At 34.5% G+C, this 26,131-nt stretch overlaps 1 protein-coding gene across 1 annotated transcript in view; it reads right to left on the bottom strand.

The window, feature by feature from the left end:
- Positions 1 to 26,131, bottom strand: part of LOC120780822 — a 58,668-nt gene that overhangs the window by 18,003 nt on the left and 14,534 nt on the right. Inside the window, exon 2 of the mRNA XM_040113067.1 lies at positions 3,679 to 3,806. Within this exon, the coding sequence (XP_039969001.1) occupies positions 3,679 to 3,806 (128 nt within the window). The remainder of the gene's footprint in view (positions 1 to 3,678; positions 3,807 to 26,131) is intronic.

Below are 26,131 nucleotides of genomic sequence, written 5' to 3'. Positions count from 1 at the left end.
TGATGAATTTTTTTTATTTTAATTGCTGCGATGATGAGTTGTATTGATATAATATATTTTCGTTGATATAATTTGAGGTGTTTAATTGATTTGTATTGTGCAGTTGTTATCAATTTATCCTATACCATTTTTGTTTCTTTCGAATTTTGTTGTTGTTTAATTTTTAGTTTAAATTTCTTCTGTTTTTATGTCCAGTGATTCTGTTGGGTTTTCTTTTGTGAAGTAGTCAGGTGAAAAGCTGTTATTCACATAAGTAATTATATCTTTAATAATATAACATAAGGTTTGATTTGAATAGTTTCGAAGACGGTTTTTAGACCTTTAGGGAGCTGGTATAAGTCAAATGATAACATATTCAAAAGAGTGTTTACATTTCCGTTACTATTATTTTTTTTTTATTTAAATAACATTGATTACGTTTTGAACCCTTAAGCTAGTTGATACTCCTTTTTCTGAATGATTTTTTTGTGTTGGAGTATATATCACAGCTTTCATCGCATCTTATGGTATTCACATATATTAGACAGAATTTTTGTTTTTATTAAAATGCCTGCGGCTATTTTATTGTTGACGAGAGGGAATATACAGGGAGTCAATGTTTTCATTAATGTAGAGATTTTCTGTAATTGAGGTTAGGTCAAGAAAATTTGTTGGATTGTTTACATTAAAGGGACACATGGAGTCATTTGTAGATGCAGTTCACGCAAGTAAGGAAAGTTATCTGATCGCTATTCACTTGGTAGCGGCGAGAAACAACTCTTTTACATACGGCTCAAGCAGCTCACGACTTCCGGCTCAGAGCTCAGACCAAGTAACCTTTGGGTAGCCAAAGAACATCCGTTTGAAGGAGAGCTAAAGTGAGATGGCAAAACATCCCTCCATAGGTTTGTGCACTGGGTTTGGGACCCGCCTCGTTAAAAAAGCCCCGAACGAAAAGTTTTAAACAGTCTCGGATGAGAGAATCCCTTTTGACGATGACCATCGCAAACGAATTAAGGATTACGATTTGAGGGCTTGCACCTGGAATGTCCGGTGTGGGAAGGTGCCGCTGCCCAATTGGTTGATATCCTCGTTAGAGTGAAGGTTGATATCAAAATGCGAAAAATCCAAAAAATGCGATGGACGGGACAAGGACTGGGGCAAGTAGACCTTTGTGGCATTTACTACAATGGCCATATAACGGAGGGCAAATTCAGAGCGGGATTCGTAGTGGGAGAGAGACTCCGTCGCCGAGTACTGTCATTCACCCCAATGGATGAACGTATAGCCGCATCAAAGCGAAGGTCTTCAACATATCGCTGATTTGCGCCTCCACGTCCCAAATGGGATGAGGCCGCTCGACTTTGCCGGAAAGCCAGCATTGAAAAATTCACTAAGCTACCTGGTTGTCTCCGGATCGAAAAGCCAACAACCAGGTCAATTATGGCATGATAGACGGACACACGTCTCCAGTGTTTTAGAAGTGCGTACGCTCTGAGATCCTAGCAATGACTCGGACCACTATCTTGTTGCAGCCACGATTCGCACCCGCCTCTGTGCAGCAAAAAACGAACGTCAACAATTTTTTTGATTTTTGACTTGACTTACACTCCTGCTCTCTGAGAGCACTCTTCAATAACTCGGTATAAGGAAACTGTGGGACGGCACTTCAAGCTCCTTACGTACAGCTGCAACCGAACTCATTGATTTTCGGAAAATGCAAAAGAACAGCTGGTACGTAGAGGATTGTCACTTCGAAGTGGAGAGAAAACAGTCTGTCTACCTTGCAATGTTACAATTGAACACTCCACGTGCTTGATGGGATAGATACCGAGAGTTGAAGTATTCAAACGCGGCGGCGAACAACTTATAAGGAGCATGCATCATGCCCAACGATTGGAATTTAAGTGTGCTCTGCCCAATCCACAAAAAGGGACACCCCACAATTTGCGCCAACTACCGTCGGATGAGTCTTCAAAACATCGCATACAAGGTTCTATCGAGCGTATTGTGTGAAAGATTAAAGTTCACCGTCAACAAACTGATTGGACCTTATCAGTGTCAAAAGCTCCATCAGGATCGGGAAAAACCTCTGCGAGCCGTTCGATACCAAAAGGAGACTCCCTATCGTGCGACTTCTTCAATCTGCTGCTGGAGAAAATAATTCGATCTACAGAACCTAATCAAGCGGGTATAATCTTTAATAAGAGTGTACAACTGCTGGCGTATGCCGATGATATTGATATCATTGGCCTCAACATCCGCGCCGTTAGTTTTGCTTTCTCCAGAATAGATAAGGAAGCAAAGCAAATGGGTCTGGCAGTGAACGAGAGTAAGACGAAATATCTCCTGTCATCAATCAAACAGTCGTCGCAGTCGCGACTAGGCACCCACGTCACTGCTGACAGTTATAACTTCGAACCAGCATCAACACCGACAACAACGGCAGCCTAAAAATCCAACGCCGAATATCTCTTGCCAACAGGTGCTACTTTGGACTATGTAGGCAATTGGGAAACAAAGTCCTCTCTCGACAAACAAAAATAAAACTCTATACATTCTGTTAAATAAGTGCCGGAAATTTTATATGAAACACATACAACTTATCAATCATCTACATTTATTATATCCCCGTCAAAATGGGCCCCTTTCGAAGCAATACACTTTTTCCAACGAACAATGAAATCATCGAAACCATTTAAAAGCTATATTCCGGGATGGCCTTCAGTTCTCGTTGCGAATTAGTTTTGATGTCTTCAATGCTCTCAAAACGGGTTCCACGAAGTGGTAATTTGAGTTTTGGAAACAGGAAAAAGTTACACCGGGCCATATCTGGAGAGTACGGTGGTTGTTCGATGATATTTGTTGAATTTTTGTTCAAAACCTCGTTCACAATGATCGCTTTGTGCGCTGGTGCGTTATCGTGGTGCAAAATCTTTTGGCACCAATCACGCTGCGACTTTCCGCTTACCCAAAACATCAACCAAAATATGACGAGCGGTCTCATGAGACATGTTCATTATTCGGGCTATATCTCGCAAACTATAATGACGGTTTTCGAGCACCATTTCCTTTATTTTATCGACGTTTTCTTCAGTTGAAGAAGTCGAAAACCGTCCTGAACGTGGCAAATCGTTCACTTCTTCTCGCCCCTCTTTGAATGATTTATACCAATCGGAAACTTGGGTTTTCAACATGGTTGAATCACCAAATGTTTTTTCAACATTTCCAACGGTTTGGCACAAGAAATTTCGTTTGAAACACAAAATTTCACACAAACTCTTTGTTCAATATTTTTACCAGCAACGCACACAAAATGTTGGCTTGTTCCTAATGACGCCGTAAACAAACTAAATTACACATAGCAATAAAAATTGACAGAATAATGGCTGACATTTGTGCAAACCTGGGAAAAAAATTTTTTAAATATTCTTAGCGGGAAAATTTAAAATGAAAATTTCCAGGTACTTATTTGACAGAATGCAAGTTACTCATTATACCCGTCCTGCTATACGGTGCAGAGGCATGGATGATGACAACATCTGATGAATCGACGAAAAAGTATATATGTATATAATAGCCTCGGAACTTTGGCCATATCATGCCATATTTGAGTGCACTTGAGTTGATTACCCCTTTCGTACTAACTTTGAGCTATAATTAATTTGAAATTAATACCAAAGGTTAGGCTTAGCTTACATAAAGATACAGTAAGTAGAATAGGTTCTTGCATATGCGTTTCCCAAAGATTGCAATAATTCGCTCAGGTTGATCCACAACTTCCGATATTTCGAAAATATATCTGCAGAATAGCTGATGAGGATTTCCTGAAAAATAAAACTATCTTAAAAATTTTTGGTAATGTTTATTTTAAGATTAAAAGGAAGAAACATGTTTTAATTGCAAACTTTAGTAAATTTGAGAAAAGCAATATTGTATTGGATGTCTACACGTTAGTACTAATTAATTTCATAGTTATCACTGCATACTATTTAATTTAATACTATTGCAACATATTTCTACAGAACATAATAAGTTTTTTCCACCGTATCACCTAAAAATAATCGAGCTAGATATGGAGATATTTACTTATATATATACAAATGATTAATTACTTATCTAAAATATTTGTCCGTTTGCCCTTCTGAGTAACCGGTAACTTGAGAACAAATACAAATACATGTCCCATGGCGCTTAATTTGAACTAAATTTGGTGCGTATAACTAATTCATACTTTATATAATAATTTATAAAATCGGATAAAAACTACGCCTATTTCCCATATATAAAAGTTTTAAATTCCATGTGAATCTATACTGCTACAAAATCTATATCTATACTATACAAAATATTTATTAAGCACCAGTAAAGTGATGGGAATTAAGCCTTCAGATAATATTGATTCTAAGGTGTGCCATCTTACGTCCAAAAAGAATTGAAATCGGAACATAACCTTTCCCATATACGAAACTTAAACCAAGCACCTACGTACCCAATATAATGATTTCAAAGTTCCGATAGGCTTTTTCTGAATACATATATCCGTCAGTATGTAACAAATATTAGCAATGTTAAGTGAACCTATAATATTGGATATATTATAGTTTAATGCAGAAAACGAGTGCAGTTGGTCAACTACAATTACAATTACAATTACCACAGTTTCCCTACCTAGGTATATTGATTTTCGTTAAATACGCAGACCACATATGCCGGTTTGTGTTCTCTTCATAAAATTGTATGGAAACATCATTCTGTGTTGATCCGATCAAAAACTTCATGTTGTCTGGCGTGTCATAAACGCAGAATATGATAAGTGCTTTTTGTATCAGAGTATTTGCCAGTCTCTGGTACCGAATTAGTAGAGCGTAACTATTGTGTCTGGTTGGTTGGTTTCGGTTGTGTGTAGGATCATGGCTGACGGTATTTTGTTGCTTTATTAGCAAACTTACCATGATACCAGCAAACGTTGTGCATTGAAATCTACTGATCTGTAACGCGATACAGACTTGACCCGCCGCCGACTCCTGTCCATATCTAAAAGTCGGCTGACACGATTAGACAAAACAGCGATTTCGGTTTTCAGGCGAAAAAAATCTCGCGAAGTTTGGGGTTCCGCGCTAACTTCAGAAACTTTTTCCTCTTTCATGGCCGGACATTCAGTAATTGAGTCTGCAATTTTGATTTTCCTTTTGATGGGAATACTTGTTGAGATGATGGCTGCCTGTGTATAGGATGGCAAACGGTTAACCCAAAAAAATATGCAGGATGCGTTCGCTTAGCGCTGGACCCAAAGGTCGTCTCATCATGTTGTATAACCCGCTGGGGCGGCAACTTCTTTAGGGCTAGTTGCAGGCGCCTTTTCTGGCTTTCGGTAAAGTTTTCAACAAAGTTTCGCCGGATGTCGTTACACTTACAAAAGGCGGGTACAGCCTCGATCGGTGTTTGCAATCCCATTAGCTTTGCTGAAGGAACACTTACACCACGATGTGAAGAGAAATAGACCTCTATGTTATCCTCGGACATTACTGGCAATGGAAGTGGTGGCAAAAAATTATGTGCAGAATCATTTTCTGCAATGTTTCGAAGCCATCGTTAAGATTCATTAAAAAGTGCGCGTAACTTTATTACAAAACTGATTTTAAAAACGGGTCACTAATGTAAGAATAGGAGGGAAGCATGTCCTCGTTGATTGAGAATTCAAGTAAAAAGGCAAGAAGAAATGGCTTTAAAAATTCATGTAACATTTTTTAAAATATTCTACAAATTGTTTACTGGTTTGCGAACGCATCGCACGACATAGGGCGCTACATAAGTATATGGTACCAGTTGAACCAGCAACCGTTATTTTGCAATATACGTCATTTGTAGGATATATTCCTTAAGAAATACTTTTAAAAACAACCAACACTAAAATTATAGGAAATGAAAATGAAGTATTTATATATCAAATCACAATTAAACTACTAATTATTGCAATTTAGAATAAGCAAAGATTAATCTTTCATTGCAATGTAGTGTACTATATGTATTTGTCGTCAACTCATCTTTTGCAAATACCAACAAACTGGATGGTTTGCCCACACAAAAAGTAGTCTGTGGGAAAAGTATGATGTACCCAAATTTAACGCACAAAGTTTGGACTTGTGAGTTATTCATCGGATTTGCGAATGTCAATCCAATTGGAAATTGAGTGCGTTTAAATTATATTGGAACACCTAAAATAATCATATTCAAAATTGTGGTTACGATAACGTTTTTCATTCTTTTTATTAATGAATAAACCTGCGTCATTGCATATGGTGAGTTTAAATTACGAAAGAAAATAACCGGATATCCAACATTCGGCTGAAAATTATGCGGTGGAATGTCGGGCATAACCAATGAATTCAAAGACTCAAATATATAATTCAAAGCTTCGTTGGCATAGCAACTACGCTATGCTTAACCATGCTAACTGTCCAGTTGAACTTTTCAACATTACGCCAAAGTCACGATGATTTTAAGCAAGCCCTTATTTCATCAGCGAAATGTCTGTCTGAAATGGCAAATAGCCTTTAGTTGGTTTTTATATATTTTAAAATCCTATCTAATGCCTAAAGGGAATATTTGTGTGCCATAGTACATTCATCTCAATTAATAATATTACACTATTTCAGACGAGTGGTCATGGAGAATTGTGTTTTTGTGTTGCACACTACATCTGGGTTCCTTTGAATTATTAACGGTATTTTAACTGCTGAGCTGTTCTGCCTTCATCTTATAAAAATGCTGCAAGGCGAGATGAAGCAGTAGTCCAGTCATTTAAGCTTAAATTAGGTAAGAGTCTCTCAATTAGAGATACCCAGCTATAAGTCTGTAAATACTTGTATATTGACATCCTAAAAGTTGTCTCAAAACCTACATACATATGGTAGGGTGTACGCAACTATTAAATTTCAAGGTCAAAGGTCACAAAAATCGGGTTTTTACGCTTTTTTGTAAATTTCTCATTTCCTATGGGTTTTTTGCTATTTGTATTTATCAACAAAATTGTAGAATACAAAATTCTCTACGAATTTTGTTTGAAAACATTTTTCATACGGTGAACCGTTTTCGAGATAGAGGGCGGAGAACACGCGGTCACAGCATCACTTCAGGTCAACCGGTGCTTCCGGTCAAAAACGCGTCATATATAGTTGATGAACAATCGACAAATCAATGATTATAAATATTTGTCAATTTTTATTAGCTATTATATTATATTATATTTTATCATTTTCTTCATGCCTTAAATCTATATCTATTCAATAATACTGATCACCGTTTCCTAAACTTAAAAAATAATTAAGGGAAAAACTTAAATCATAATATAATTATATTCCCATTAACACTAATGACATTTTAAATAGAAAATAATTAAGTGCATCATCTTTAAAATCTGTAAATTTTAAAATCATTCCACTACGTCAAAAATTATACCTGGGAATTATACGGGCCCCTATTATACACTACGGACCTTTCTATTTATAGGCATTAGGGACAGATGTTCAGGATGTGTAGTTACGACCGTCTTCTCTTTGTTTCAGTTTGAATCGTATCTTGGTAAACTACGGACGTACAATTTCAAAAACTATGGCTGATTTGTACATTAGTAAAAACTGTATCCAGCAAAACGGAAACAAGAAGAAGGAGAAACTAAGGTGAAGTGTTTGATTTTAAGAATCAATGTTTATTTTGTGGCGAAGTTGCTGATGAGGCTGCAGAGAAAAAGAAAAGAGAAAAATCAGGCGGAAGACAAAAAATATGAGTACTCTTGAGTTCAAAGATAGTTTTATCAAAAAAGCAGAAGAACGTGGGGAAGATTTCGGAGAATTGGGGAAAAGTCGTATAATTTTACAGTATGATTTGATCGCTGCTGAAGCGAAGTACCATGCTGCTTGCTTTACAAACTTTTCAAATAAATCATCATTAGCATCGCCTCTTGAGAAACCTCGTCAAGATAATCAAGTTACAGAAGCTATGTTAGAGATTTTCAATTACATCGAAAATAATAATGATTCTCAATTCACACTAAAAGAGCTTAAAGATGTCTTGACAGGGTATATGCCAGATGATAAAACTATCATTACAAGACTACAACAGAAGTACTTAACCGATATCGTAATTACGAAGAAAGTTGGATGCACAAGCTAACATTCTATCAAAAGCTTGGTACGAAAGAAAAAAAATAGATCCTGAAGGAGAAAGGCAAAGAATTGTAGAAGCTGCAGCAGCAGTTATTAGAGAAGATATCCGAATACCTATAGTTGAAACTAAATCTTATCTACCTCCTAGTAAAATGTTGGATAATGTTAATCAAGAAATTCCAAAAACTTTATTGCATTTCTTAGAAGAAGTCATCGTCAAAAACAGGAAAGGACAAATTGATCATTTAAAAACAAAATGTACTTCAATAAGCCATGCAATTATGGCTGCCATACGGGAACGTTCTTTTTCATCACGATAATGAAGACCAGTTTGAAATTTACCAGCAGCCGGAAGACGACGATGAAGAGGAAGAAGATGATTAAAATTATAAATTGTAGTTTTTGCTCCCTTTATTCCATTTTTTTACTTTTAATAAAAATAAATGTATTGAATGATATTTTTTAATAAAAAGATAAATTCATAATTTATTTTTTTTTTTTTGTATCATGTAAGAAGTTATTAATATTAATTAGGTTTAAATTCAAATATAATTCATGGGCAGGTAAGTGTTGTTAAATAAATTAATATTGAATAAAAAGTGGATAGGTTAGGAAAAAATGATAAAATATAATATAATAGTTAATAAAAATTGACAAATATTTATAATCATTGATTTATCGATAGTTCATCAACTATATATGGCGCGTTTTTGACCGGAGGCACCGGTTGACCTGAAGTGATGCTGTGACCGCGCGCTCTCCGCCCTCTATCTCGAAAACGGTTCACCGTATGAAAAATGTTTTCAAACAAAGTTTGTAGAGAATTTTGTATTTTACAATATTGATGATAAATACAAATAGCAAAAACCCCTAGGAAATGAGATATTTACAAAAAAAAGCGCAAAAAACCGATTTTTGTGACCTTTGACCTTGAAATTTAATAGTTGCGTACACCCTACCATATGTATGTAGGTTTTGAGACAACTTTTAGGATGTCAATATACAAGTATTTACAGACTTACAGATGGTTATCTCGAATTCCGAGGTGAACTTACTCTAATGACTGGACTACAGCGGGTAATGCGATGTAATATTTTACTTGTGTCTCAGCAAGAAGTTATGAAATAAGGCATGTTTTGCCTGTTCCAAATAGTGTATTCTGAATAAATATAGTTTAAAAAACTAAAAAACATACTTTAAAAAAAAAGTGAAAAATAATTTTTTGTATAAACTAACAATAAAATGAAGGAAAAATTCCTGCATTATTGTGAAAATAGCGTGGAGTGCGCGATTTATGAAAAGTATGTCACAAAGCACCCCACGATTTTCTCACAATAATGCAGGAATTTTTCCTTCATTATTATTGTTAGTTTATACAAAGAATTATTTTTCACTTTTTAGTTTGATATGCTTTAAAAGGGTGTTTTTTAGTTTTTTTAACTATGTTTATTTTTAATTTTTTAGTTTGATGTGAGAAACCCCAAATTTGTTAAAATATGAACTATGACATGTAGTATTGGTTAAGTAAATTAATAGTTAGGCATCATTTAATAATGTAATGACAGTAAACAATTGTTTTTGATCAATATGCATAGCGAGCTGTGCTCTTTGAAATTGATCATTGCTCATTTCTGTGTCCGGTAATTATTCTTCTATAAATTCAGGTTTTATAATCTTTGGCTGTTCTAATATTTCAAATGCATGTATCTTATTGAATGCATTTTCAAGCTGTTGGTCACACTCTCGAAATTGGCGCATATAACTACTAATTTCCTTCAAACGATTCTCTCGATCTAAAAACGCCTCTTTTGCATTATCGATACCTACAAGTAATTCAGTTTCCAAACGATAAGGCATATATTGAAGAAGTAAGCTGTGGAAAAAGTTGTCGGGATCTGATGTTGCTATGAAGTATGGCACCCTAACAACTGCGGGAACTTTTCTCACAACCATTTTGCTCTTATCTAATAGCGTAATGAGTGGACGATGTGTGTTCCGCTATTCTTCATACTCGTCGTGATCAACACTTTCCTCAGTTTCGCTTACTTTTTTCGGATAGAATGGTTCAAACAACATTGTAAACTCTGTAAGGCTCATGTTTGCAAAATCGTAGTCGGGAGATTGTAACGGACGTTTTTGATATACTATATTTCAAAGATATTACTATATATAGTTGCGTGCCCGATTCTGTCGAAATACTCTTTAACGTCAATACTCTTTAACGCTGTTCTGGCTTTCTTGTGTTCAGAAAAATGCAGCCTCGAGAACTGTCCCGTAATGGGATATGACAAAGTCTATATCGAATATCCATGTTGCCTGCCCACAGTCTTAGCAACTCTGGGTGGTAATTATTTACCCAAGCATCTTCCTTTCGACGCTTAAGTAAACAAATTCTACATCCGTTACGAAGAGAATCATCTGAAGAATGTGACACAATTCGTGTCTCGTCACATTCTTGGCGTGGAAACTTGAATCGGCATCTTATAGAAGTATTATTTTTTGAACAAGTTTGTATATGCCGATGAATTTGACATTTTAACTAATTCATGAAGCTCTGGGTCTTTTTCTTCTGGAGGGGTTCTACAGCAACAATTACTATTCAGAAGAAGTTTCCCTTCTTCTGAGCCAAACTCGGGATTATTTTCGATTCAAATCACCATATGAAGGTGAGGACTGCCCCGATTCTGGAATTCAATGCGCCACCAATGATCCTTCACTTTTCCGCCAAACACATAATCATTATTTTTTATAAATTTCATTAGAGCATTTACTCTTACCAGTAAATGTCGATTCAAAATTACTGGATACTCCTCGATAAATCTTTGGGTCTCATAAATATCAAGAGTACATCAGCCCTACCATCGGCTATTAACAAAGCCTTTCGTTGGTCTAGCCAGTTGAGATCATTTGAGTTAAATGTTACAGAGTATGTTGGAGGTCCTAAACATCTAATTTGTGCTAATAGTTCATTCAGAGCTGATCTACAATAAGCTGCCGAACCTCTTAATTTTTTTACAAAATATGGACATGTTCTATTGCTCCTTCTTGATTAACAATTTTTTTGCCGCATGCAGATATAGTGCTTTTGATTCTATAATATTCAAAGAAGGATATGGCATAAAATAGATAGTCGTTACTTTGAAATCTTGTGTCACTTCAATATTTACAGGCATTTGTTCCTTGAAACCGCTTTTACCAGGCAAACTCTTCTGCTTTCAGTTCATGCCCAATATTAATTGTTGTCTTCCTTCGTTTCGCGGGTAATTTCGTTAAGGTTTTGTGAAACCTGTAGTTCATCTTCCACATTAGGATCAATCGGCGCCATCAATGATGTCTGCAGTGGAATTAAATGATTACTATCTCAATACTCTGCTGTATTTCTATCTCATCAGGCTCATCTGTTTCATATACAACATCAACGTAATCAAGAGTATACCGCACATTTTTTCTGCCTGTTGTACTTTTACAAATCCTCACAAACTCGTCTAAATTGTCGCATTCGATAATGCAGGCTTTTCCATTGTTATTCTTTGCTCTAGATCCCTTTTGACCACAAGAATGTGAGTTAGTGAAATATTTGTTATCATAGTACATCATAGTACATCTGTTATTATTATGCCGGCGCTAAGTTGCATGAAAAGATCTTCCAAACCTTGACGAAGGGTGCGTCCGAAATGTGTTTCATTATTCTCGTCGCTCAAGCTTCCGGAGATGTTCGAGTCTCAATCACTGCAGCAATATTGCAAAGCATCATATTCGATGCAAAAATGTAGCAACTTTTGCAAATGTTAAACGTTCGAGCAACTCAAATTTTGAAATTTCGTGCGCGCAAAAGTGACAAAACGGGCATCAACAAAATTTATGATGGAAGAAATGAGGCAAGCGAAATCGCTCTTTATTTTTGTTTATAACTAATTATTATCATTAATTATGTTTCACGAGACATCCGAAAATGTGATAAATATATATCTGGAGGATAAAATAGAATTGTTTTAAAGAAGTTTTGCGATTTCACTATTGCCCTCTTCTTTAAAATTTCGGTCGTAAGCCACTTTTTCACGCAATAAACTTTGTTTCCTTGCTTTTTTGTATTTAAGAAGCAAAGTACACTCACTATCCACCAAGTTATCCACTGTTAAATTGATTAAAAATTCATTTTTAAGACTTCTTAAACTTCACTTCTTCTATGCACCTGCACGCCGCGCAAAATATTTGTTTAAGTATCAGCTGAGTATCTGCAAAAAAATATCAGGGTTGCAATATTGCCGCAGTTATTTGCTTGCTCGAACATCCCCTCCATATATGCTTGGTTCATCGGCAAAAGTCAACTGAAACTGTTTGCCGAATGCGACGAAAACATTTTTTATTGCGTGGAATTTCGCACCAGTAGGTATCCATCATCTTCAATACGATAGGTCATTAAATTTTGCTCCGTTTGAAATCATATATTGCTGTAGATTTGGTCACCCGTTATCATATACAGGTTGAGGGTGTTTGTAAGCCACTGTTGTGGTGCAAGAATATTGGCCCTTAGGATGTTAGACAATGTCATCGCACAGCATTGTACACCTGCAAATCCTGATGTGAATATGAGCTCGTTTCCTTGGTGCCATGAAGCACGCACAATTCTCGAAAAATCACTGATTCTTGTGTAAGCACTAGTGTCATTGTTAAGTTCATCCCTGATTTCATTCATAACCTCTAGTGGAGCTTCTTCTACTCGAATAATATCCTCTTCAATTATTATGACATTTTGATCGATAGTGACGTCTTTATAAAGGGGATTGTTAGCGACTAACCAATGTAATGCATCATATACCTTTTGCCTAGATACTGAAAACTGTCGCGTTGCATTAATATTTTCAAGAAATTCAGTAATGACAACTATTCCAGCATTATTAGTGGTTCTTGGTAACATGTTCGGAAGTTTTTCAGTAACATCCTGAGCAAACAATACTGCTTGACCTCGAAAACTATATTGCCCAAATACACCCCTTAATTTTATAATTTTGACAAATGGAATAATACGTGAAATGAGCCCTTGCTCGGCTTGAGATAATTCTGAAATCACGTCAGGAATAGAGCCTGGATCTAGATTGTTCCAATAAGATTTAGATGGTGGAATATTTTTCATTGAATTCGAATGGGTCTTGCAACGATTGCAAACAACCAAACATTTTTTTTGCTTTAATTCATTAGGCAAATATGTGTTTGCTATAGCATCTACAATCCACTTAAAAATTTGATGTTCATAGCATCGTTTAGTGCAAACTTCACATATCGCATCGCAAAACGAGTTAATTGCCTGCTTAAAGCTCGTTATACTTGCTTTACGTAACTTTCGGACCTCTGCGTTTTGTTTCTGCATTTGCACCAAACCAGTCTCTCTGGCTTGTTCTGATTCTGAGGCTCGTTTTTCTGCTGTATGCTGACGCATTTGCTTTAATTGAGCCTCCTTGTCTTGTTCTAATTCTGAGCCTCTAATTTCAAAAGTAAAGTGACGCACTTGCTGTAAACGAGCCTCTCTGGCTTTCTCAGATTCGGATGCTCGGCTTTCTGCAGCATGCTTACGCACTTGCTCCAAGCGAGTCTCTCTGTCTCCCCTTGTTTCTGATGCTCGGCTTTCTGCTGCATGCTAACGCAATTGCTTCAAGCGAGTCTCTCTGTCTTCCTTTGATTCTGATGCTCGGCTTTCTGCTGCAAACTGACGCACTTGCTTCAAGCGAGTCTCTCTGCCTTCCTTTGATTCTGATGTTCGGCTTTCTGCTGCATGCTGACGCACTTGCTTCAAGCCAGTCTCTCTGCCCTCCTTTGATTCTGATGGTCGGCTTTCTGCTGCATGCTGACGCACTTGCTGCAAACAAGTCTCTCTCGCTTCCTTCGACTGCTTGGCTCTATAACTTCTCATATAGAGCCTTCTTTTCTCCTTTATTTTCTCTAATTCGCTTAAGTGTTCTGACGATCTTTCCATTCTTTCACTGAGATTTGTTGGTTTTTGTATAAACAATTCGTTGACTGTTTTTTTCGTTTGATTGTATACCTAAAATATTCCCGATATTTATGATGTCCCGCGGGAACCAAAAAAGTAACGGTGCAAACTTGGCTTAATCCATTTCTATTGTTCTTGACTAGCACTTATAATTCAAGTGGTCGACCCGGAACGTAGGTAAACTAGGTAGGTGGGTTGTCTCATTTTCCATTTTTTCAGGTAGAGGGGTTAAAATATTAGGTAGGTAGAATATTTCTTTGTGTATTTAAAATTTTTAGGACTTCTTATTTTATATTGAAATAATCTACTTTTCTTTTATGAGATTTACCAATATTGTGAATATAAACGAATATAACTTAAATCGTATTCTCCGCCATTAGATTCGGTGACAATTTTTGAAAAGCCCACATCGACGTGACAGCCAAAGTTAAAAAAAGGAATTTTCTTTTGCAGTTGCTTTTCTAAAGCGTTTTGAAAACTAGTATCTGAATTTGGTTTTACTACAAAAATTCTATTATAAGTATTAATTTTTTATTACCTAAAAGTCACATGTTTTATATTATTTGATATTATTTCTTCAGGTGCGCGGTTATATTAAAAAAAATGTATTCTGTTCCGCTACGCGCGGTAGAAATAAAACACAAGTGTTGGTTTGAGTGCGATAATATATGGTGCGCTTCGATCATCAAGATGATCTATCAATACGCCCGCCGATTATCCACTGACGTTATTAGTAAAAGCACTTACATTTATATTCTTACAATTCTGTGCTTATTACTAAAGATGCTTTGGCATTACATTAAGTGATGAAATGCCAGAGCATTGAATTTCCAATTATTGCATTATCAAAACAAATAATGGAATATTGAATTATGCTTGCTTATCAAAACAAGTGATGTATTGATTTCTTATTAATTAAAGTATTCTGCTGACCAAGCAGTAATACTGTAAGAGGATACAATTTGTTTATATTTATCATTAGATCTCTGTGTGGCTGCTGCCGTTAATTCCCCCCTCTCTAAGATGAATCGTCCCCGATTCAATATCATTTTTTGATATATTGTAGATTCTTTCTAAAATAGCGTAATATGATAATTCTTGGAATTTTGTTTTTTTACTTTGATTATTAGTTTTGCATGATTTTTTTAATTTTAAATCTTATAGATTATGTATATTTTTATTAATAGTACAATTATTACAATAATGTACCAGAAAAGTGAATGATTTTTAAATTCTTTAATTCTTTTACTCAAAATATTTATGTTTTCAAATTCAAATTCTTTATTTTTTGTTTCAATGTATTCTATAATTTGAAAGTTATTAATATGATTATTTTTTAAATAATTCCTAATTTTACAATCAATATTTTCGTAAGTTATATTATCAATATTTGTATAATTTTCAAATGTTACAAGGTAAACTCCATTTATTGCAGAGTCATCTATAGTATGATTTCCAGAGACTATTATTGCTCCTTCTTTAATTATATCTATGTCTTTATGTTTTTCTTTAATTTTTTTACATTTTCCTTTTTTATTGGACAAAATATCTGATAGGCAAGTATTTTTATTATTAATTTTACAATAAGTATTTATCATTTCTTTTTTGCAGTTTTTTATATTTATATATTCTTTTTTGCATTTCGCAATTTCGTTATCAATTATTAATTTGCCATCTTTTTGTGTAATTGCTCTTATTTAATAATATTTTCAATCATATATAATTTTTGGGTATTTAATATATATAACTATTACATCTTAATTCTATTATTTTAAAATTTGAAATATCTATTAAATCAGCTATTGTCAATCGTCCATGTTTATTTTTAATTATACTTTTAATCTCGTCTAAATTTAAAATTGTCGGGTTTAAAATTCCCATTTTTCCTATAGCTATTGTATTAATCATATTTTGTAATTCAGTTATTAGGAATTGATTTTTCCGTTTCGTTAGAATTTTAATATTTGAGTTTTCATTAATATTATTAATTGTTTCAATTAATTGGTTAATAATTCCAAAAATTTTAGAATTTGTTGTGTATTGTTTATTATTATTTTCAATTAATTCGTATAATTTATTATTTACTAACACTAGGTCGTCATGATCTGGTGTTCCTGCTATCCACTTCCATAGTGTACCTATTTCATTTATTCCTCTCCTATATCTTGTATCTTTAATTTGTAGTTGTTCTAATAAAGATTCTATGAGTTCCATTTCTGGATCTGTGTCTAAATCGTATATGCTTTGCCTTGTTCATTATTTTGTTCAAAATTTTTATATCTGAATTTTTTATTATAATAATTTGTGTCTGAACTAATAAGTTCTGTAAAGTATGTTAAATTAGTGATGTGAAAAATATTTCCGTAGTCATTATACAAGGCTACATCTCCGTCTTCTAACAATACGTAATCTTCTCTTGTGTAGTCCACAATGTCTGCTTTTGCCATTGTTAGCAATATTAAAATTATTATTGTCATCATTTTCTAAAAAAGTAAATAAGTATTCGTTTAGGACTTCATATTATCCTTGTGCACTATTCTATTTCTCTGATTCATTTTAACCTAATTTCTTAAATCCTCTTTTTCAACCTTTTTTTATACCTGAGATTCAGTTTATTTCTTTATCCTATTATGTTTTCATAAATTATTTCTCCTGGGTGAAATGGGAAGCTTGTATCTTTGCCTGAATACATGTGAGCATTTCTTTCTTTTACATGTGTTTGAAGCTCAGTTATTTCTTCGAAATTATTTTCATCGGTAATACTGAAATTATTTATTTTTATAATATTAGTACCTCCTTTTTTTGGAGTATATTTTTTGATTTTATTGTCGGCATTATCTTCGACTGGCGTCCTAGGATTTTCTTGTCACAAGTAATCAAAATATTGTATTTTTATATTTTTATTTGGTTTTTCACCATTCTTTTTTTGTTTTATTTTGCCGGTAAGAACTTCGGCTGGCGTTTTAGGATCTTTTTGTTCCAAAATAATTTCTTTAAATAAAATATTGCCGGTAAAATCTTCGGCTGGCGTTGTAAAGCTTTTCTGCTCCACAGTATTTATTTTTTTATATTTGCCGGTATTATCATCGGCTGGCGTTGTAGAACTTCTTTGTTCCACAATATATTTTTTATTTAATTTGCCGGTATTGTCATCGGCTGGCGTCGTAGAACTTTTCCGTTCCACAATATATTTTTTATTTAATTTGCCGGTATTATCATCGGCTGGCGTTGTAGAACTCTTTCGTTCCACAATAAATTTTTTATTTAATTTGCCGGTATTATCATCGGCTGGCGTTGTAGAACTTCTTCGTTTCACAATATATTTTTTATTTAATTTGCCGGTATTATCATCGGCTGGCACTTTAGAAGTCTTTGCTTCCAAAGTAATCTCGTCCTCCTTAACGATCTTTAAATTATCCTTGCTTTTCTGATGCTCATATTCGCATCCTAAGCTAAATATATCCTCCTCTTTTTCATTATTTATTATTAACTTCTTTTTCCAAGTTAATCACCGCATTAATGCCCTTCAAAAATTTGTATCCTATTAATAGGTTTGCTTCCAAATTTTCGATATCGTAGAATATTTGTTTTTTACCGAATAATGTAATAATGTGATAATAACGTATTATCGAAAATCCATTAATTGTTTTTACTCTTTTCTGTATATCCAATTTATTTTTATTTTTGTATATTCCTGATTTAATATAGCAACTAGTTGCTCCCGTATCTATTAATATTTTAAAATTTTGACCAGTAACCCTGTCATTTAGAAAAATATGACTTTTGCAATTCATGAAGGTTTTCCGACTGTTGTGCGTCTCGCAGTTAATTTGGAGAATGGCCAAAGAGTGTATTTCAACCCAGATAACACAGTACAGCCAGTGGAAACACCGCCAGTAACGAAATTAACATTGACGAGTTTTTTCTCAAGTTTCGTCAGTGATCCGTTTGCGAGAACATTGTTCTATTCGGAAATACCCTGATATTATACATGGAATGCATCGTCGAAGAAATAGTTGCGCAGAACGCAAGGCCAACCAGTAGATTGATATCCAGATGTGTTCTCAACTAATGCATTAGGACGAATTTACACAATCCACCCGAAAAACGACGATTGCTTCTACCTTCGGTTGCTATTGATTAATGTACGCGGTTCAACTTTATTTGAGTCATTGCTTGCTGTGAAGGGTACGGTGTGTGCAAGTTTTGGAGAAGTAAGCCAGCAATTACAATTGCTGGAACACGTTAATCACTGGAATGAAAATGAAGTTCGCATACTTTTCGCGATAATCATGTCGACATATCAGCCTTCAAATTCGCGTCAATTATTATCAATTCCATCTTCCCTTTATCAACTCACGAAAGATGAACTCATCGCAAATGTTCGGATATTGCCAAATATACCGATGTTGTTGACTTAAACTGGAAGATTTAAAGTCAAATTCCGGGAGACTTGCGCTCATACAAATCGATCGATCGTCTTGACAATGAAGACGACTCCGTGAATTATCCAGTGGTATTTCTAAATTCTTTGGACAGGTTTGGTATGCCACCGCATCGTTTGCGTCTCAAAGTAGGATCGGTCGTTATTATGTTTCGCAATCATCATGCCACGAAACTGTGTAATGGAACCCGACTGATTGTGATGCATCTATCGAATACAAGGGGCAGAATGCTTGATTCTACGAACTCCTTTGAGTTCTAACGATTTCCCATTTCAGTTCAAACATATTTCGTTTCCAGTGAAAATTTCTTTTGAGATGACAATCAACAGGACCTAAAGATAGTCCCATAGTGTGAGGCATAAATTTGGAAATGCTATGTTTTTCACACGGCCGTGGCGTGCTCACGAGTTGGAAAACCATCTTTTCTGTACACCGGAACAGAAACCAAAAAATGTTGTTTATCAGCTGCGTTACATTGAAAAAAAAAAAACAAAAATGAAATGATAATGATATGGCAAAGTTTATTTGGGCCTAAAAAATGATCCTCCTTAATATTATTAATGCGCTGTCTTAGTCGGTGGCTGCACATTCTGTTGTGTACTTCCATGTGGCCTTTTTTCGAAATTGGTTTGGTTAAAATTGTTGGCTTTTGCAACATATGGTTGCGTGTATGGATGCTTGAATCGACATCCATTGGTGTAGGTCGTGGTTGGTTATTCTGATAACCCATTCTTTGGTTGTAATTCCTTTGTGGTTGGACTTGTGGGAACCGTAAATTATTATTGAAAGTACTGTTATTGAATCTGTTGTTATTAAAAGTGTGCTGCCTGTTATTGTTATTAGAACTTGAATAGTTTTGACTTTTTCCAAATTGTAATGCGAAGGACGCTCGCATATTGTTAGATTCTAATTCTGTGCCTTTGCCAAAGCATTTGGTAAATCGCTTGGTGATAGTGAAAATAGTATATTTGCTATGTTTCCGTTTAGTCCCGTTATAAATGTGCGTAAGGCATCCCTCCTATTTTCGGCATTAAATTCTTTAGTTATGGCACTATCTGATCCATAAGTCATTATGGTTTTGTTTATTAGCAAGGTTAATTTCTCATTAACCTTATTATAATATTCGATTAAGGGGTAATTGCCTTGACGCAAAATACTCATCTCTTGCTCAATTATATGAGCTGGTCGCTTATCGGCGTAAGCGAAATCTAATCGTGCTAAAATAGCATCAATATTTAAAACGGTTCCGTGGTTGGACAAAATATCATTAGCATCGTGAGTAATTTTATTTCTTAAAATAGTCAATGCAGCAAAATTTTGGTAAAGACTTTACCACTTCTAGGGATTCGTCACAGCGAATCTCTGAATTTATTACTTCAGGTTTGTAATCGGTTATTGTGGTAGACTTCGTTAAGTTTTCTATTTGCCTGCGCATTTCAGATATTTCTAATCTAAGTGATGCGTTCGTTGCGGCAATTAGTCTTGCGACTAAGGTCTCATTTTCGCTACTTAAGGCCATTTTTGATTAACTAATTTTTTCTTTTCTTTTCCTTTAAATATGGACAATTTTCAAATTTATGGTTGCCTTTACAGTAATCGCAATAATGCAACCTTTCGTATTTTGGAGCACTTATATTACTTCCCATTTAAAACAAATCTTCCCTTTTTGTTACTTGTATCATTTCTATAGTCTCGGACATAATTGTCTCCTGATTATAATAATCCTCAAGTGAGGCCTTCTTATTTTTTCCTATATATTGGAAAACTTTTTCCATATATGTCTTTAATTTTAAGATCTTTATTTAAATCCCTTTCTTTTTTATTAATTTTATTCACTTCTACAAATCCTTCAAGATTTCTGACTATTCTGTCTATTTCATTATAGTCCAAGTCAGTTGGTAAAGCGTCTGTCATTTTGTTGTTTTTTATATTATACTATTTATTTTTAATCCTTTCTTGGAAAGGAGACTCTTTTATTCTGGAGGGTCTGGAGTTCAGAATCGCAGAATTGAGTTTTTGTTATAAGCCGGAGGGTCCCCCTTGCGGTGGTGAATCGCGGTTTTTTAAAATATTTTATTATTTGGCTGGTCGAGCCTTCATTTAAAATTTTTAAGATTTAATTTAATATAATTTTTATATATTTGATGTACAATTTTTATTTTATTTTTAAACACGGACGGTTGTGAATGGCATGATTATTATTTTTATAATACTCACAGTAAACAATTTTTATACTTAATATAATTGGGTTTATTTCTCATTTAATTAATAAATATAGGTCGTACTTACAACTAATTTTATGTTGTTGCTGCTATTGCTGCTGTTGTTACCGTTGCTGTTGCGGCTATTGTTGCCTTTGCTGCTGCTGTTGCTTTTTGAGTAGAATTTTGGCGGTTGGTTATGCGATGGTCGTCGTTGGCGGCCGTGTGTGAGGTTTTAGATAAAATACGATGTTTTTGGCGAAATTTCTTATTTACAGAAATTTTTTGATTCTTTTGTTTTTATGATGAGCTTTCAGCGTTTTTTATGTGGATGTCTTATGGATCCACACACTTTCTTTTATTTCTTTGAAATTTTCACAAATGTTCATAAATGTTCACTTTCAGTTTTTTTCCTCAATTCAAACTTGGAAATCACTTTATATTTGCTGTTGTAGTTTTTTGTTTTAAATCTTTTTTTGTTTTTTTTTTTTACTTTTCTCCCTATTTTTGGGATACTTGTTTGTTTTTTTTTTTAATTTTTACATCGTACTACCTCTCGCACGAGGTTTATTGTACTTTTAATGGTTCCGGCACCGGTGTTCATTAATCGCGACTGTTACGAACACGTGCCCTTAACGTTGGGCGCCAATTAACTTCCCTTGCGTGGGAAGTATTAAAAAAAATGTATTCCGTTCCGCTACGCGCGGTAGAAATAAAACACAAGTGTTGGTTTGAGTGCGATAATATATGGTGCGCTTCGATCATCAAGATGATCTATCAATACGCCTGCCGATTATCCACTGACGTTATTAGTAAAAGCACTTATATTTATATTCTTACAATTCTATGATAAAGATGCTTTGGAATTACTTTAAGTGATGAAATGCCAGAGCATTGAATTTCCAATTATTCCATTATCAAAACAAATAATGGAATATTGAATTATGCTTGCTTATCAAAACAAGTGATGTATTGTATTATTTCTTATTAATTAAAGTATTCAGCTGACCAAGCAGTAATACTGTAAGAAGATACAATTTGTTTATATTTATCATTAGATCTCTGCGTGGCTGCTGCCGTTAACTTGTATACATATGTAAGTATATGTATCTACATACATATATAAAGTATACTCAGAGAACGTACATACATATGTATATCATAAAGAAGGTTCACGCAGAGAACATAAAACATAGAGAAGGTGCAGGTTCGACAGCGAACATTTGATAAATTTGTGACACGGAATCTCACCACACAAATACAGAATTCACGCTGTGAAATGTTAACATTTTTAACAGTTCTCCACATATTCAACAAAGAATATGAAGAGAAATAAATACGTACGGCTTATGATGCCATAGCATGTATGCGCAATCAGGGAATATTGGAGAAAAATAAGTTCTTTGATATTCCATTTTTAACAGCGAAAAATGTGTACAAATACAGCTCTCTCACATACTCAAGAATATGAAGAGACATAAATATGTATGCATGCGCCTTATGATATTCCCAACACCAGCATTGGGATATTTTCATGGTTCAATTTTTGCTTTCGCAATGTATGCAAATAAGTATGTATGCTTTTGCGTTTTGCCGTCGGCATTTACATATTGGCATGTAATAATTATGATATGAGTATAATTTTGTATGAATGCATGCATAGTACTATTTACAGTCAATTTAGACTTGTACATATATTTAATAATTTAATTTGATTTTTACATAATATACTATACTAATAAATATTCTTGTATTATGTTTCTTAGTAATAGAAATTGAATTTATCACAACAATGCATATATGTATATATAAATATATTGTCTATCATATTAATCTTATTATCTGCCCATATGATTGCATGTATACGCATGTGCGCATTAAAAATTCAAATCATGATTTTATCACTTATCAATACACATATTACATGTGCGCGCATTGAGCTGCATGTTCATACATTCATATATACTTATGTATATGTACATACATATATGTATTTGTATACACTTCCAAACAAATAATTCACAAGCATACAAACATACATATGCGTACACATATGAATATGCCACCAACAAAAATTGAAGCATTGTTCTACAAAAACAACAATTGCCTAAATAGCATAAGCATGGCAAGCCAATATGGCAGCCGAATTGGCGAAGCTCAAATGTAGTAAATTTTACAACAAAAACGATTTCATTCATAAACGCAGGCGCAAATTCCACAAGCGACCTCGCTTCATTCATAAAAACAGACGCCGTAACATCTCCCCGAACAAGCCTTCGCCGACAAGCGTCTTTTCGCGACGATGGCAAAAGCTAAAAATCGTAAATTGAACAACTTTCTGATGATTCTTCACAGAAGGAAGTGACAAAAGTGGCAACATAGCCGTTGTCGATTTACAATATTTGTCTAAAATATTTTTCCGTGACTCGCAAAAATCTGCGTCGATATGTATGCACGCGCTTACATCTTCATACATATTTACGCTGGTTTGTAGGCGACGCTGTTCGAGCAGCAAGGGAAGCGGTAACAATTGGCGATCGTTTGTTAGTTTCTTTCGGCACAGCTCGGATTTTCTACCAACAACACAATGTTGTGGCGCTTTACCGTCGCGTCAGTGTTTCGACACATAGAAGAACTGAACACAATGAGCGCGACCGACTGCAAACGGATATATTAGAATAAACACGTTCTTAGGGATACAGTTATTGAGCCAGCTGCACAACTACATAACTGTGTCCATAAGAACGTGTGTATTTGACAGATGTCGCTTGCAGTCTATCGTGCTCAATTTGTTCAGCACTTGACTCTTTGACAAAACGCAAGTTTCGGCCATTGGTTGACCGTGACAACGGAGATGCGAAAGAAGCGTGCGACACTTGTTACTATGAATGTATGTACATATGTATGTATTTGGCTCGCATTTGCTTTCGTAAACATACAGACAAATGTGCCAAAGAAATAATATATGTATGTACATATGCACATATGCATGTGTCATAGAAATTCTATTGGTACAAATATGGAAATGATAACGAAATAATGCGAATATGCATATTTCATGAAGGTCATTAATTTTTTTTAAGAAATGAAGTTCATTTGACGCATCTTCGCTTTGTAATAGACGAAATAAATATAACTTTTTTGAAATAATTAAAAAATTAAAAATTAAATTAATTATTTTCTATCTCATTTTTTACGATTTTGTAAAAAACTAAAATTTTTACAATTTTTCTGAAAAAAATGGTTCATATGATACAAGATCACGCATATGTGTCTCAGAGAATGCTTCTTTACATTCTTTGTGTGACTTTGCATATTTTTCTTCAAAGCATTTCTCTTTATTCATTCTCGCATGAATTCAGTCGCTTTACATATATTTCTGCCATTGCACATGCTCAATTCTGCTAAATAGCTGCGAGAATGGTGAAATTCCGTGTCGCGATTTTATAAGCTCTGTTAACCGTCCAATCGAACATCATACAGAATTCAATTTGCACCTTCTCTATACTTTACGTTCTCTGGTTCACGCAGAGAACATAAAGCATAGAGAAGGTACAGGTTCGGCAGCGAACATTTGTTAGATTTATAGTACGGAATTCACCTCACAGCCACAGAAGTCACGCTGTAAAAAGTTAACATTTTTAACAGTTCTCCACATGCTCAACAGAGAGTATGAAGAGAAATAAATATATGTATGTATTTTCAGCATATAATAACGTGGCATGTATGCCCAAGCAGAGAATAAGAAGAGACGGAAATATATGTATACAAGTTAATACCACCAGTTCATATTACATGAACATATTCTTTATCTGTCATAAATATGTAACATGACACTTACGACCCATATGGTCCGTATTGAAACATTATATGTACTTTCCTAATACTGTCCGCCTTAGGTGGTCCCAAAATGTAATTCATAGATAGTAAGATGAATCTTTCCACTTGTAACATATGTCCTATCTCAAGTGGATTGTAGAAATAGGTCCTAGAATGTAAGAGCTTAAGCAAAATATTGTATTTAAGAAAAGGTAATAAGGAAAACGATTGCCCGTTGTTGCCCACGAGAACTAAACAGAGGTTTTAATTGGCGATCCTGCCAGGAGAATCGTAAAACTCCTGTTGGACCAAAACCAAAAAAAAAAAAAACGCAAGCAAGTATCGCGAACTCGCGAGAAAAGAAATACAAAAAGTACTAATGTGTTACTCATAGCGTACGGTCGCAATTAGAAACGCGCTAAGCAATTAACGGCAAAGTAAAAAAGGTTGAAAAACGTTAAGTCCAAAAAGAGACACATAAGCAAAAAATATCTCAGCGCCACTTAGAAAAATATTGAAAAATTTTCGAGTGTGTGTTTCTGCCACCAATTGACAATAGAATGCGCCTCGTCTAAACGGATTACGGGCAAACAACAAGCAAATATACGCGTTACAAAAAAAACATAAAAATTTTAAAACAAAAAACTACAACAGCAAATATAAGGTGATTTCAAAGTTTGAATTGAAAAAAAAACTGAAAGTGAACATTTGTGTAAATTAAAAAAAAATAAAAGAAAGTGTGATCCACACTACAAACTACAACAGCAGATATAAAGTGATTTCAAAGTTTGAATTGAAAAAAAAAAAAACTGAAATACCATAAGACATCCACTTAAAAGACGCTGAAAGCCCCTCATAAAAACTAAAGAATCAAAAAAATTTCTGTAAATCCGAAATTTCGCCAAAAATATCGTACTTCATCTAAACCTCACACGCGGCCGCCAACGACGACCATCGCACAACCAATTGCCAAAATTCTACTCAAAAAGCAACAGTAGCAACAGCAATAGTAACGACAGCAGCAGTAGCAACAACAACATTAAATTAGTTGTAAGTAAAGCGTATATTTATTAATTAAATGGGAATTAATCCCACTAATATTAAGTATGAAAAAATGTTTCACTGTGAGTATCGCAAAACCGATAATCATTACACTCACAAGTGCCCTTTTTTAAATATAAAAAAAGAAACAAAATAAAATCTTATCTTAACATACATACTCATATACTTAGATACATTTTATTAGTATATCAAATATATGCAAATTATATTAACTCATTAAACGCTAGTGTTACATATATGTAACGCTCCGATCTTTCACATAAATCTACGACTTTTTCGAAATGCAATTTTAAATGTTCCAAATTATAAATTAGAATTGAAGTGAACAAATCAAAGAATAAGTATGCGCTATACTATTTTGCCACTTCCGTTTAGTGTAGCAAAATTAGTAGCGCAGTGAACACGAAGCCGATTTCATACACCTAAAAAAACTGTCGAAATGGGAACACGTTGTCGGTAAGTGCGATT

This window comes from Bactrocera tryoni, unplaced genomic scaffold (assembly GCF_016617805.1).
Source record: "Bactrocera tryoni isolate S06 unplaced genomic scaffold, CSIRO_BtryS06_freeze2 scaffold_25, whole genome shotgun sequence".
Classification (NCBI taxonomy): Eukaryota; Metazoa; Arthropoda; class Insecta; order Diptera; family Tephritidae; genus Bactrocera; species Bactrocera tryoni.
Note: the sequence above shows the minus strand (reverse complement) of the source record. Positions and strands in the feature narration are given on the sequence as shown.